Source organism: Ostrea edulis, chromosome 7 (assembly GCF_947568905.1).
Source record: "Ostrea edulis chromosome 7, xbOstEdul1.1, whole genome shotgun sequence".
Taxonomy (NCBI): domain Eukaryota; kingdom Metazoa; phylum Mollusca; class Bivalvia; order Ostreida; family Ostreidae; genus Ostrea; species Ostrea edulis.
The window spans coordinates 68335064-68351913 of NC_079170.1; the positions used below are offsets into that span (position 1 = coordinate 68335064).

A 16850-nucleotide genomic window follows, 5' to 3' on the forward strand; every position below is an offset into this window, starting at 1 on the left:
TGATGTCAGATAGATATATAAATATAACACATCACATCTAATGTCAGATAGAAATATAAATATAACACATCACATCTAATGTCAGATAGATATATAAATATAACACATCACATGTAATGTCAGATAGATATATAAATATAACACATCACATGTAATGTCAGATAAATATATAAATATAACACCATCACATCTAATGTCAGATAGATATATAAATATAACACATCACGTCTAATGTCAGATAGATATATAAATATAACACATCACATCTAATGTCAGATAGATATATAAATATAACACATCACATCTAATGTCAGATAGATATATAAATATAACACATCACATGTAATGTCAGATAGATATATAAATATAACACCATCACATCTAATGTCAGATAGATATATAAATATAACACCATCACATCTAATGTCAGATAAATATATAAATATAACACATCACATGTAATGTCAGATAGATATATAAATATAACACCATCAAATCTAATGTCAGATAGATATATAAATATAACACCATCACATCTAATGTCAGATAGATAATTATATAAATATAACACCATCACATCTAATGTCAGATAGATATATAAATATAACACCATCACATCTAATGTCAGATAGATATATAAAATAATATAACACATCACATGTAATGTCAGATAGATATATAAATATAGCACCATCACATGTAATGTCAGATAGATATATAAATATAACACATCACATCTAATATCAGATAGATATATAAATATAACACATCACATGTAATGTCAGATAGATATATAAAATAATATAACACATCACATGTAATGTCAGATAGATATATAAATATAGCACCATCACATGTAATGTCAGATAGATATATAAATATAACACCATCACATCTAATGTCAGATAGATATATAAATATAACACCATCACATCTAATGTCAGATAGATATATAAATATAACACATCACATGTAATGTCAGATAGATATATAAATATAACACCATCACATCTAATGTCAGATAGATATATAAATATAACACCATCACATCTAATGTCAGATAGATATATAAATATAACACCATCACATGTAATGTCAGATAGATATATAAATATAACACCATCACATCTAATGTCAGATAAATATATAAATATAACACATCACATGTAATGTCAGATAGATATATAAATATAACACCATCACATCTAATGTCAGATAGATATATAAATATAACACCATCACATGTAATGTCAGATAGATATATAAATATAACACCATCACATGTAATGTCAGATAGATATATAAATATAACACATCACATGTAATGTCAGATAGATATATAAATATAACACCATCACATCTAATGTCAGATAGATATATAAATATAACACATCACATGTAATGTCAGATAGATATATGAAATAATATAACACATCACATCTAATGTCAGATAGATTTATAAATATAACACCATCACATCTAATGTCAGATAGATATATAAAATAATATAACACATCACATCTAATGTCAGATAGATATATAAATATAACACATCACATCTAATTATGTCAGATAAATATATAAATATAACACCATCACATGTAATGTCAGATAGATATATAAATATAACACATCACATCTAATATCAGATAGATATATAAATATAACACATCACATCTAATATCAGATAGATATATAAATATAACACATCACATCTAATGTCAGATATATATAAATATAACACCATCACATGTAATGTCAGATAGATATATAAATATAACACCATCACATGTAATGTCAGATAGATATATAAATATAACACCATCACATCTAATGTCAGATAGATTAATGTGACACCATCGCACCAAATGTCTGGTAAATATATCAATGTGACATCATCACATTTAATATCAGATAGATATGCATTTGACCGTCTTTTTTCACGTTTTTTCTCACCTCAGTTTTATAAGTGCTTTAAGGGACTTGTTCACGATTTTTGTTAAAGATATTTTTTCATTTTTGATGGTAAACATAAAAATATAACTCATTTGATATTGACAGCCAAAATTTTGACCTTCTGAATGCAAGAATAAAAGCAATATTTTAGCCTTAAATCAGTGTTATGTAAACAAAGATTCGAGTCTTTTTATGTATGCAAACAAACAAGTAAAATATTGATTTTGTAATATAAAGCATCTTAATTTTGCATAGTCACAAATTATAACAGATTTCACATTTACACCAAAAATGCTTGAAATGTGAAAGATATGATAAACTTAGATCGATATCCATTTCTTTTGAAAATTTCGTAAACAATAACATACCGCAATCTTTGTTTACAAAACAATTAATAAACTCTCTAAAATGAGCTTCTGTGATAATGTATAACCTTAATTTTTATGTGAACTCTTTTAAACACATTAGACAGTAGATTTTGATGATTAAAAGTGAAAAAGAAAATTTTGGTGGAAATCGTGAAACAGTCCCTTTAAAGTAGATGTGGTTTTGCCTCTTGTGTGACATCTGGTATATACATGTACTTGTATTAGGATTAGAACGGTAATGACATCTGTGTATATATGGATTAGGATTAGTACGATAATGACATTTGAATGTGTGTACATGTATTAGGATTAGTACGGTTATGACGTCTGCATTTACAGTACCTGGCCATAATACAGTACACAAAATAGCAGCCGTCAATAAAAGAAATTACACTGTGGCGTTTTCTTTCTCAATTTTCTCGGGAAATATGTGGTCAAAAATAATAACAGTTACACGTATCCATAAATGAGCATCATATCTGACGTCATGGATTATAAGACGTTCCATGCATCTATTATTAGCGTCAAAATATACGTCAAACAAAATGGCTCCGAGAGGAAAAGACCTGTCAACAGAGCAAAAGCAGACGATAATCAAATTGACCGAGAGTGGATTTAGTAGCCGAAAAATTTCAGAATTGCAAACTCGGTCCAGAAGGTCATAAGACGAAATGCTGAAAGGGGTTCTGTGGAAAACAAAGAAAGACCGGGCAGAAAACGATTGGTGGGCGAAAGGGGAGATCGTGTCTTGTCAAGGTTGGTGAAAAAAAATCGCCGTCAGAATTAAATGGTAAATTTAATGAATCAGTACCTGAGAAAGTGTCCAATAGAACAGTAAGAAGAAGGTTGAAGGAGCAGAAGTACCAGAGGTGTTCAGCAGTTACAAAGAAAATAACGATTTCGAAACCAAATCATCAAAACCGTGTTTCATGGTGTCGATCAAAGTTGGGGTGGACAGTGGAGCAAAACTTGAATCAAGTCATATTTAGTGATGAGATAAAGGTTGTTTTAGGCAAGGACAGAAAAATTTATGTCTGGAGAAAGATTTCAGCCCGGCTGTCTTGGAATGTACAGCAACCATTCGCCCCGCAACGGCATATCGGCTATGTTCTGGCGATGTTTATTTTCTAATGGTGTTGGAACTTTGACCGAAGTTGAGGGAAATATAAACTCTGAAAAGTATATTTCAGTCCTAGATGATAATTTGTGGCCCCTTGTCGCGAAGGAGTTCCCTACAAGTCCCTGGATACTGCAGGAGGATAACTGTCCAGTGCATCAATCGGACAGACAGTTGACTGGAAAACAATGAACAATATACCCACACTCACCTGGCCCAGTTAATCACCTGGAATTAATATTATAGATAATGTATGGAAAACAATCAAGATTTGACTGGAACACCGCCTGGATGAAATAAAAAATCGCCATGACCTTATTCGTGTAGTGAAGGAAATATGGACTTCTATCGATTCAGAGACGATTAAAAAAAACTGTACAAATCGATACCCACATGATTACGAGCTGTAATAAAGGCAAAGGGTTACATAACCAAGTACTAGTAAGGTAGGAAACAATTTATTTTGGTGGGGAAAAACACAACCAATACGCCAGGTATGTCTGTAGAATTTATTAACGGCAGCCATTTTGCGTACTACATGTATATTATGGCTAGGTATGTACGTGTATTAGAACAAAGACGGTAATGACGTATGTATGTACGTGTATTAGGATTAGTACGGTAATGACGTATGTATGTACATGTATTAGGATTAGTACGGTAATGACGTATGTATGTACGTGTATTAGGATTAGTACGGTAATGACGAATGTATGTATGTATGTGTATTAGGATTAGTACGGTAATGACATCTGTATGTACGTGTATTAGGATTAGTACGGTAATGACGTATGTATGTATGTATGTATGTGTATTAGGATTAGTACGGTAATGACGTCTGTATGTACGTGTATTAAGACAGGGACGGTAATTATGACATCTGAAACGCAAGCATACACTGTATCTCAATACAAATATCACAAAATTAACATGAGTCACGACTACACTATACAACTACACTATATCACAAAATAAACATGTGTCACAACTACACTATATCACAAAATAAACATGTTTCACGACTACAGAATATCACAAAATCAACATGTGTCACAACTACAGAATATCACAAAATAAATATGTACCACAACTACACTATATCACAAAGTAAACATGTTTCACGACTACAGAATATCACAAAATAAACATGTGTCACAACTACAGAATATCACAAAATAAACATGTCACAACTACACTATATCACAAAATAAACATGTCACAACTACACTATATCACAAAATAAACATGTCACAACTACACTATATCACAAAATAAACATGTGTCACAACTACACTATATCACAAAGTAAACGTGTGTCACAACTACACTATATCACAAAATAAACATGTCACAACTACACTATATCACAAAATAAACGTGTACCACAACTACACTATATCACAAAATAAACATGTCACAACTACACTATATCACAAAATAAACATGTCACAACTACACTATATCACAAAATAAACGTGTACCACAACTACACTATATCACAAAATAAACATGTCACAACTACACTATATCACAAAATAAACGTGTACCACAACTACACTATATCACAAAATAAACATGTCACAACTACAGAATATCACAAAATAAACATGTCACAACTACACTATATCACAAAATAAACATGTCACAACTACACTATATCACAAAATAAACATGTCACAACTACAGAATATCACAAAATAAACATGTCACAACTACAGAATATCACAAAATAAACATGTGTCACAACTACAGAATATCACAAAATAAACATGTCACAACTACACTATATCACAAAATAAACATGTGTCACAACTACAGAATATCACAAAATAAACGTGTGTCACAACTACACTACATCACAAAATAAACATGTGTCACAACTACAGAATATCACAAAATAAACGTGTGTCACAACTACACTATATCACAAAATAAACGTGTGTCACAACTACAGAATATCACAAAATAAACGTGTGTCACAACTACACTATATCACAAAATAAACGTGTGTCACAACTACACTATATCACAAAATAAACATGTCACAACTACACTATATCACAAAATAAACGTGTACCACAACTACACTATATCACAAAATAAACGTGTACCACAACTACACTGTATCACAAAATAAACATGTCACAACTACACTATATCACAAAATAAACATGTGTCACAACTACAGAATATCACAAAATAAACATGTCACAACTACAGAATATCACAAAATAAACATGTGTCACAACTACAGAATATCACAAAATAAACATGTGTCACAACTACACTATATCACAAAATAAACATGTCACAACTACACTATATCACAAAATAAACATGTGTCACAACTACAGAATATCACAAAATAAACATGTCAAAACTACAGAATATCACAAAGTAAGCGTGTGTCACAACTACACTATATCTTATTCCTAAAGCAAATCATTACTGATATTCTTGTTGTATCATATACAAAATTGATATTGGTTACATCAAGGTTGAATCTTTTCTCCATCTTAATCCTCAATGCACAAAGTGCAGTTCATAATGTCGATGTTCCTGCTCATGCTTTCTCCTCTATACCATGCAGTATATTAAGGGGAGAAGGTTGTAATTTGGTGCACTTTGAGTTTGGGGGGATGGAGGGAGACATTTGGTTTTAACAAAAACAAATCATATTCACTCATCAAATAATCACAACAACTATGATCTGATAATGTTAAATTATTACTTGGAAATAAGCAGAAGATAATGTTAAGATTAAGAGTGGTAATTCAACTAATGTATTGATACGCACCTTGCAAGTAGTGCAGAGTGATGTTTATATATGTATGGTACACTAAACCTTTGCACTAGCTATATATATTGCTTTAATATTTTTTTCATCTTTCTGCTTTTATAATATTCAAGTAAGCTCTACCGGTACTTAATGTACTAATTTCTACTAATTCTATAGCACATTTCAACTCTAATTAATGTACTAATTTCTACAAATTCTATAGAACACTTTCAACTCTAATTAATGTACTAATTTCTATGAATTCTATAGCACACTTTCAGTGGTGGTGAGAACACATTGAATTCTTATTCACAGTTAATTTTGATTGGATGACCAATGAAGTTTTCTGATTCTGAACTGATCCACCACTGAAAAAAAAAGATCTTATTTCTGTATCAAGCCGGTGAAGGGAGATTTTTCCTTGAACAGGTATACGACTGTAAAGATAAGCATGGAGAGAATGCTGTACGCTATCTTTCTAGACTGGCCTGCCAATAACACGGTTCATCTGGGAGTCCCTAAAACCGCGGAGTGGACCACCGTGTATTTCGTGGGTCACGAAGACAAACCTGTAAACTTTACCACCCTACATCCACAAGGGGTCATTTTAGAGATCCCCCAGATTCCTGAGGAAGAACTGCCCAGCCGATGGGCCTGGACATTTGTGTTTCAGGGGGTGTTAGACTGAATAACAATTAGTGACCAAGACTAAGGGAAGGGGACGAACATGTTTAATAAACAATTTAGAAGATATTTGATGATTACATGTTTATAGTGAAGAGATAGGGAGGAACAATACTGATTCATTATAAACATAATTCGTTTTATCCAATCAGTTCATAATACCGGTATATTTTAAAACTGCAGGCAATGAAAATCACTTCACTGTAAGCATGCCTTCACTGTAAACATGACTTCACTGTAAGCATGCCTTCACTGTAAACATTACTTCATTGTAAGCATGACTTCACTGTAAGATGACTTCACTGTAAGCATGCCTTCACTGTAAACATGCCTTCACTGTAAGATGACTTCATTGTAAGCATGCCTTCACTGTAAGCATGACTTCACTGTAAGATGACTTCACTGTAAGCATGCCTTCACTGTAAGCATGCCTTCACTGTAAACATGACTTCACTGTAAGCATGCCTTCACTGTAAACATGACTTCACTGTAAGCATGCCTTCACTGTAAACATGACTTCACTGTAAGCATGCCTTCACTGTAAACATGACTTCATTGTAAGCATGACTTCACTGTAAGATGACTTCACTGTAAGCATGCCTTCACTGTAAGATGACTTCACTATAAGCATGACTTCATTGTAAGCATGCCTTCACTGTAAGTATGACTTCACTGTAAGATGACTTCTCTGTAAGATGCCTTCACTGTAAGATACCTTCACTGTAAGCATGCCTTCACTGTAAGATGCCTTCACTGTAAGCATGACTTCATTGTAAGATGACTTCATTGTAAGATGCCTTCACTGTAAGCATGCCTTCACTGTAAGATGACTTCACTGTAAGCATGACTTCATTGTAAGATGACTTCATTGTAAGATGCCTTCACTGTAAGCATGCCTTCACTGTAAGATGACTTCACTGTAAACATGACTTCATTGTAAGATGACTTCATTGTAAGATGCCTTCACTGTAAGCATGCCTTCACTGTAAGATGACTTCACTATAAGATGACTTCACTGTAAGATGACTTCACTGTAAGCATGACTTCACTGTAAACATGACTTCATTGTAAGATGACTTCATTGTAAGATGCCTTCACTGTAAGCATGCCTTCACTGTAAGATGACTTCACTGTAAGATGACTTCACTGTAAGATGACTTCACTGTAAACATGACTTCATTGTAAGATGACTTCACTGTAAGATGACTTCACTGTAAGCATGCCTTCACTGTAAGATGACTTCACTGTAAGATGACTTCACTGTAAGCATGACTTCACTGTAAGCATGCCTTCACTGTAAGCATGACTTCACTGTAAGCATGCCTTCACTGTAAACATGACTTCATTGTAAGGGTGTTCACTATAACCGTGTTACTCTGTACAATAATCTATAGACTGCTATTAACACTTTCTAAAACTACATACATGTAGTTCACATTTATTCTGTGTGCTGTATTCCTGTGTCCCAATATAACCATGTATCATTAATCGTGTTTATTCATAATTCTGATCAATAAATTAATTATCTACTTAATTAACTTGTGAATGCTGCTGCTATTAGTTTATATGTACTTTATGTTTCAAGTGAGGAATTTTATGAGAATTTAGCTAATTACAAGTTTTGAATGTTGTGTATAATTATATTTATGTGATGTATACTCCACATAACAGTGATTTCTCCACTGTCCAGTATATTAAACGCCATGATGTTTGATTTCTCCACTGTCCAGTATATTAAAAGCCATGATGTTTGATTTCTCCACACTGTCCAGTATATTAAACGCCATGATGTTTGATTTCTCCACTGTCCAGTATATTAAATGCCATGATGTTTGATTTCTTCAATGACTGTGTCAAACTTAAGACATAAATATAGTTAGTGATTGCTCCATCGCTAAATGCTCGGCATTTAGAAATGAAAATCACGGTCGCGACAGCCATTGGCTCGCTAAGGAATCCTCACTGCTGAAAGCCGTAAGTGCTTAGCTTAGGTCTAAATTTGTTGTTGTTGATGTCTCGGTGACTGAGTGAGTGAAAAACTCTTGAAGGGACGTAAAACAATTAATCAATGTCCTGTACACGTAATGCCTTGATCTTTGATTTCTGCCGTCACAGGTACACCAAGCTAACCATCAGCACCACCACCGCTGTGTACGCCATTACCCTGGACTGGCCGCAAAACGGCACGCTGAGGCTCGGGGCTCCTAAGCTGGATAGCTCGGGATTTGTTTTCATGTTGGGGTACCAGCAGCAGGTCAAATTCACGCCAGAAGCTCAAGGGGGGATCACCATTCAGGTTCCTGTGTTTACTGACGGACAATTACCATGCAAGCATGCCTGGGTGTTCAGAATGCTGGGCGTGAAGAACTAGGGTATACAGGAATATTCCGTATCATTTCTGTCTTGTGTGCTTTACTTGACTTGTACATGTGTGGATTTTTGTCGTATCTCTTTATTTAGTTTGGGCATTAGGTCTATGTATATAAGTACACACATGAACTCTCCCACATCGACTTCTTCAGATCAATTCTCTCTATTCACTAAGATGGATTTTTTTCTTTGATGTTGTGCATTTTTCATTAAATTATTGGAAACTTATGATATTTGATGAACAATGCACCTAGAATTACTTTTTTTTTTTATAAAGAAAATGCAATTATCTCAATCACTTGGTATAGTTTTGCCTTAAAGGGTATTGGCAAAACAAACCATTCACAGGAGAAAAAAAGGTTTACATGTATATGATATAGGTTTTTCATTTACAAGATGTTTTTGATTTCCTGTTTACTGTCTCTTAGACTACTATACAAAATCCACAGAGAGCAACTGATGCTTAATTCCGTGAATAAACTGAGATTTTGATAATGAGGGGGGGGGGGTTCTAAAAATACCCAACATATTATCATGATCCAAAGTTGCAATCTAAATATTATTGCGCATAAGTACTTGAAGATATATTTATATTTATTACGCAAATGTTTTGAGAAATGTTCAGTCTTTGAAATTGCTACCAATTCCCTGTAAAATAGTCCAATCTTGTAATCGACATTATAAGCAAATCCGTTTCTGTAACATTCCGTTTCTGTAACATTCCGTTTCTGTAAGAGTTTTGTCATTTTTGGTGTTGATGAATTGTCATTTTATGCGGGATTTTATTTGTGATTTTTGCTGTTGATGAATTGTCATTTTATGCGGGTCTGTTTTGTAGAGATGGTTATGTTTAGCAAATGTTGACAAAAAATTTGAAATTGGGTTTTCCTGTTTATGATTTTATTGTGGTTGGTAGTTTGAACTTTGTCTGTGTGTATATCTTTGGTGTGGACCTCTTTACATTCTCGTTTTGTCAGAAATATCGTATATCCCCGAAAACGTTCTACAAACAATATATTCCTACATTCAAAAGCTAAACTTTGAAACAAAGAGAGATTATTTCAATTTATGACCATGCACTATAATAGTTGTTTTACAAAAATTATAGGAAAATTGAAGATATTTAGTCACATTTATATTTGTAAATGAGCATCGCACACTAGGTGCTACATGTATATGGACGAGTTCATAACTGATTAGAGGGGTTGAAGGTTAAGAGGTGCAGGTTAAGACATATTCCATATTACCCCGGAGTTTCTGCATAATTATATATGATAATTAATCACTGAACCAGAGTCTCTGCATATACATGTATATAGTAAATAATCACTGAACCAGATATGTATAATAAATAATCACTGAACCAGATTTTTATATATATATATATATATATATATATATATATATATATATATATATATAGTAAATAATCACTGAACCAGATTTATATAGTAAATAATCACTGAACCAGATATATATAGTAAATAATCACTGAACCAGATTTATATATTATATAATCACTGATCCAGATTCTCTGCATTTAATAATTCAATGAACAAATGTTAACTGCACAATTTTAGTGAAAAAAAAACCAAAATTGATTTTTTTACACCCCCCCCCCCCCCCAAAAATTAAATACATGTAACAACCAAAAAAAAAAACAGCAGAATGAATTTCATGAATACAGTACTTATTTTTTCTTTGAATGTTTGAAAAAGTTTAACTCCATGGAGAACCTGTACATATATGATTGTATACTATGATTATGATAAACATTATTTTGTTTCAGTGGGTATACGTTTATACACTGTCCCTTGTTTTTGTTGACAGTGTAAAAGATTTAGAATTTGTGATGTATTATAATTTTTGCGAGTACTTTCTGTGATATTAGTTTTTGTTGTAGGTATATATGTATACTTTGTCCATAATAATTTGTTGACATGTGGTATTTGTAATTTGTAAATCACTTAGGTTTTGTGACGTTTATTTCTGTGAGTTTTATGAGATTTATCAGTGAGATGTTATCACAAATATCCAGTTTGTTCAGTACTAAGTGTTACAAAGAAAAAATATTAATAATAAATCACAAATATCTAACTTGTTCAAATATCTAACTTGTTCAGTACATGTACTAAGTATTACAAATAAAAAATATTAATGATAATAAATCACAAATATTTCTTTCATTATTCAAAAAACTTGCACAGTTTTGGCATATAAAAGGCATGATACAATCTACTGGATCAGGCTGCATGGTTTAGAACAATTTTGTTTCATTCCTTGCATAAAGTTGACCATAAATGTACAAAATGTACTTTCTATTTTTCCCCAAACAATTGTGACTTTGTGACTGAAAATCCAAACTAAAGTCAGACATATTTTATCAGACTACAACCATCATTTCCATAATCTAGAAAAAATTCTGCATCAAATCAAATAGATTGTACTTTGTTCTACCTTAGGTTGGGGTCATCATATAATTTGACCACATGGCCACTGCATTAATTAGTGTTAGTAAATAGTAGTAACCTACCCCTCTGCCTATTAGTATTAGTAGATAGATATTAGTAACCTCCAGATGCCTGTGATGAGTTTTTACTCTTATTGATGACCCCCTCCCCCACCCCTCTGCCTATTAGTATTTAGTAGATATTAGTAACCTACAGATGCCTGTGATGAATTTTTACTCTTATTCATGCCCCCCCCCCCCCCCCCTTGCATTATTATTAGTATTAGTAGATATTAGTAACCTGCAGATGCCTGTGATGAATTTTTACTCTCATTGATGATTTTTCCTGTGATATTACATTATTTGAATTCTCACAGACTTGGGCTTTGATTTTTAGCTCACCTGGACTGATATCTTGAGTGAGCTTTTCTGATCACCCCTTGTCTGCCCTGTTCGTCTGTCTGTCCGTCTGTAAACTTTTCTCATTTTCAACTTTTCCAGAACCACAGGGCCAATTTTAACAAAACTTGCCAGTTTAGAAGGGAATCAAAATTGTTCAAATGGAGGGTCACACTATTTTCAAAAGCGAAATGACCAAGAAGTAGTGAAAATATTGTGGCATATCATTTAAAAATCTACAAGAACTACTTGGCCAGAAAAGTTAAAAATTGACATGAAAGATTTCTGATGTAATATGTAGATTCAAGTTTGTTCAAGTCAAGGCCCCCGGATGTAGAATGGGTCCACTATAGGAAATGTTGGGTTTTCTTTTTACATGGGGATATCTAGGGACCCCCCCCCCATTAGATATCATCTTCACCAAAACTTCTTGGCCAATATCAATCAAACTTGGCGCAAATTACCCTTGAGTAAAGAGGATTCAAGTTTGTTCAAGTGAAGGTTCATGCTCCTTGCAAAGGGGAGATGAACAGGAAAAGGCAAAATTAAGATGAGGTCATTTATTAATCTTCTCAATAACCACTGGCCTAAAAAGTTGAAATTTACATGAAAGCTTCCTGAAATAATGTGAATTCAAGTTTGTTCAAATTATACCTCCTGGGGTTAGGGTAGGGTCACAATAGGGGATCAAGTTTTTAGATATGGATATATGACAACATTCTTCTCAACAGGGCTATGAACTGTCAGATTGATATTCAAGCATTCCCCAGTAGTGTGAATTCAAGTTCGCTCAAATTGTAGGTTGATGCCACAATAAGGGATCAAAGTTTTACATAGGAATGTACATCATTTACAGTGGCGGATTTAAGGCTGCGCCCCCCCCCCCCCCCCCCCCCTAAAATTTTCAAATTTAAGTAAATCGTGGTATCTTGTTTAGAAAAATGTACTAAACGATGAAAGAAGCAATGATTTCCTCCACTCCTGGATAAATAGATGACAAAATCTTTTAATTTCTTGAAATACTTCATTGCGAGAACTTAATTTTTTTTCAAAAATCTCTTAAAATTTGCGTTATTTTATTAATTTCACCTTATTAGAAATGATAGAAAATAGTACAAATGACTGAATAGGAGGGATATTTCAAGCCCTATGAAATCTGTAAAGTCCAGGAGCTTCCGTGATTTTCGCCCCCTAGGCCCCTATCAGGGCTGGACCCAGACCCCCTGCCTCATAAAGTGGCGCCCCCGTAACCACAATTTCTGGCTCCGCCCCTGATTTATACATGGAAAGACATTAATTTGGTGTACAGAATGAAAATATTGTATTACAGAGACTTGTCAACAGGATAAAAGCTAGTGACTGCACAGTCGGTGGTTTGCTTGGAGCTAGCTACATGTATTTTAGCTGCAGAACTGTAGCTCTCTGAAAAAATATTTTGACGAATCTGTTCCGTCAAAATATTTTTTCAGAGAGCTACAGTTCTGCAGCTACATGTATTTAAAATGGGAGTTTAGCATACTGGAAGAATTGCTAAATGATTGCATTTTAAGAATTTTAGATGAAGCAATGCTGAGGAAATTTGTCAATGCTCCCATACATTTTTATCTGTTTAAAACTACATTTTTTAAAAAAAAACTTATTTCATTGAAATCACATTCATTATCTAGTCATCATTTAAAACTTATACGTATTAGATGTCAAGTTGTTCACGTTAAGGAATAATATTATTTTGAAGCTTTTTTTTTTTTGAGTCCTTTGTTTAGCTCACCTGAGCGAGAACTACCGGAATAGAAAAACCCGTGTGAAAGCGTCTTTGCAAGTTCTGTCCAAGTACAGTCGGGTTTTGACCTAGCTTCATAACTGTAGCTCTTTGAGAAAATTTTAGAATAGACCAATTCGCCCAAGTGAGCTGCAGAGATTGCTGAATGAACAAGATGACGCTATGGTCCACGAGTCTCTTGTCATCTCAATTTGTTCACTGAGAGCTACTTTGGGGCTAAATGTTGATCACTGTTCCAGATGTTTTTCGGGATGGATACAGGTATTGCCCCGAAAAGTAGTCACCACCTTCCCATAAAAGAAATACAGATTCAGTTTGCATTGCAGCTTATAATTGGTGCAACGTGGCCTGCTTTAGGGCTAAAAGTAGATGAGATAAATCCCAGGACTTTTTCTCACTATGGAAACAGATATAGCACTGAAATTTTGTCATCACTGTCTGACGGGCGTATGATGAAGCATTTGCGGTACACTTAAAATGTACCTTTATTATGCTGTGTTGTGAAAATGCGATGTTTTCTGATGAAGCAAGCAGTGGGCACACACGCTACTGATTCGGATCTGGAAATGTTGTAGGGTACCCTTGTTTAACACTATTCACAAACGCCGTCTGTGAGAGGATAACAAAACTTATATCAAATTGTAGTCAGTAATGATGAAATGATTGGGAAACCCAAACAACGAACTAATCATCGTGTAAAATGATAACTATCGAAAACAAATTTGTGTTTCTTTTTCCACGCTCTTAGTTGAGTTGTTGGTTTTCCGTTAACGTTTATGTTCAATAAAATATCGAAGTACAAAGTAGATGTGAAAGACTCTGTGGTGTCTTATTTCGAATTCACATATGTATATCGAATTGACATAATTATGGATGAACATGATTATTGAATTGTTAAAATATTAAACATCGTCAATATATCTAACTGTCGAGTTCAAGGCCATAGCAATATATTTTTCATCTATTGTTGAAGCCTTTGAGCACCATCTCCATCATTAGATAAAAACTGGTCAGCTAATAAAGGAGCACAATTTGTGCCCATGGGAATTTCAACATACTGTTGGAAGACCTGGCCCGGAGGTTATAGAACTTTTACTGAACTCATACTCAAACTCAGCCATGCTTGTTTTGAGTACAACTCTGAGCAAGCTCCAAAGTATACTCGAAAAATCTTGAGCATATGCTCCATCTGAGTATGAAAATGATCTTTTGAAAGTTTTATAACCTTCACTTTAAAGTATGGGTACGATTTGGAGCACGGAGTTTGAGTGTGAACACGTGCTCAAAAATTTTACAACCTCTAGGCTAGGCTTTCACCAACGACTACGCAGACGCTGTCAATAAGGACCTCCAGTATCGTTTTAATATCAACTTCAGAGTACTTGTGCGTAAATTTATCTAGTGGTGTTTAACAAAATAATGTTTTCATGATGTAGATATTTAATTTTTTCATTTTTATTGACGAAGCAACTGCCTATGATGCCAAAATGTATAGTAATTACGTTATCGTGAGGCGTGTTGAGAAGTCATACGTTTTAAAACATCCTTAAAAAATTGGCAATATTTACATTTTCCTTGGTTATTGATTAAGGAGGTACTCTACACCGTCATAATGGCTGATTTCCTTTTAAAACGTACATGATGGAAAATAGAAATATCAGCAACATTTGTCTATTCATTTAAAAAATTCTCAACTAGCTGAGTGGCTCAGTATGTTAGCACGTCGACTCTTTAAAGAGAAAAATAAAAGCACGTCAACTCTTGAACTGTAGATCGTGTGTTCGAGTCAAGCAGGGGTTTTAAAATTTTCTCAGATTGCTTTCAACTAAAACTGTACTTTTTGACTAAATAAAGTAAATTTGAGAGTTTTCAATTTCAAAATATTGTTGTACATATCCTCCACTTTTCATCCATATCAAATTTCTCTGTTGTAGCATACCTCCTTAAATCCGCACTATGTTTAGTGGAAATTGATACCGTTTTTCTACTTTGGACCGTTAAAATTGACAAATCACATGATCGTGGAGCCACCTTGAATTCTATTATCTAAAACAGTATGAATTGGACGGCATCTTTCCCTTGTTGGACTGCAGACCAAACTTTCCCCTTCTCCCCCTTTCAAGGCAAAATACCAATTTCTTTTCTAAAATATATCTTATTCATAATCAAACATAAATTTTTATTTGGGTAAACTACATGTACGGTTATTTTCTTCGTCGAAAATAAAGTATAAACCTTCGCTAGATACTTGTGACGATTTTGACTGAGAGAAAACAATGAACCTGATCGGAGGCAGGTTTACGCCACGGTATGTTCCACGACATAACGAGGCGGTAATTACGAGCACCGGAGACCCAAAGCTGGAATTACACGCCGTTCGTTTCCAGTTTTTGTAATAACATTCGACCAATAAATAAAAACCTATACAATATATTGGAAATACTTCTCATTCCGTGTACTCGGATTCTTTAATTTCATCTATCGCATGACATTTCATTACAAGTTAATATAATATTTAATATAGCGGCTGCAACTATAGACTAAATCTTTCGGATTTCAACAAATCACGCACAAACGTCCATCGCAGCAACAGTAGAGGGACTGACGTTTTTTTCATTCTCTACCCAGAGTCCCGTGCGCTCCTCGCATATATGTGTAACTAGCCCTCTGGTGAGAGAATGACGTTTTTTAACTGAATTTTTTGTAAGGAATATATATTGGTCAATAACCCGGAAAACGGACTGATTGTGTACAGGTGTCTCGTTACACCAACATTTTGTTTAATGGCTCGTTAGAGCGCCTCATATGAAATTTGATTTGACTATCGTAAGAGTGATACAAGCTTTCGATTATTCTATGTGGCTTTTTTGTGTTTTACCCGCAGATACACCAGGGGCGGATCCTCTAAATCCACCACTGTCAACCACCTAACATAATATCGGACCAGT

The 16850-nt window shown here is 33.9% G+C and overlaps 1 protein-coding gene across 2 annotated transcripts in view; it reads left to right on the plus strand.

Moving 5' to 3' along the window:
* Positions 1 to 11449, plus strand: part of LOC125654466 (alpha-L-fucosidase-like) — a 31342-nt gene extending 19893 nt beyond the window's left edge. Inside the window, exon 8 of one of the 2 annotated variants that reach the window (XM_048884425.2) lies at positions 9020 to 10896. In XM_048884425.2, coding sequence (XP_048740382.2) covers positions 9020 to 9275 — 256 coding nt within the window. In that variant the 3' untranslated portion in view covers positions 9276 to 10896. Of the gene's footprint in view, positions 1 to 6649 lie in introns of both variants that reach the window. The other variant, XM_048884426.2, reaches the window with a different exon arrangement.
* The last annotated feature ends 5401 nt before the right edge of the window (positions 11450 to 16850 follow it).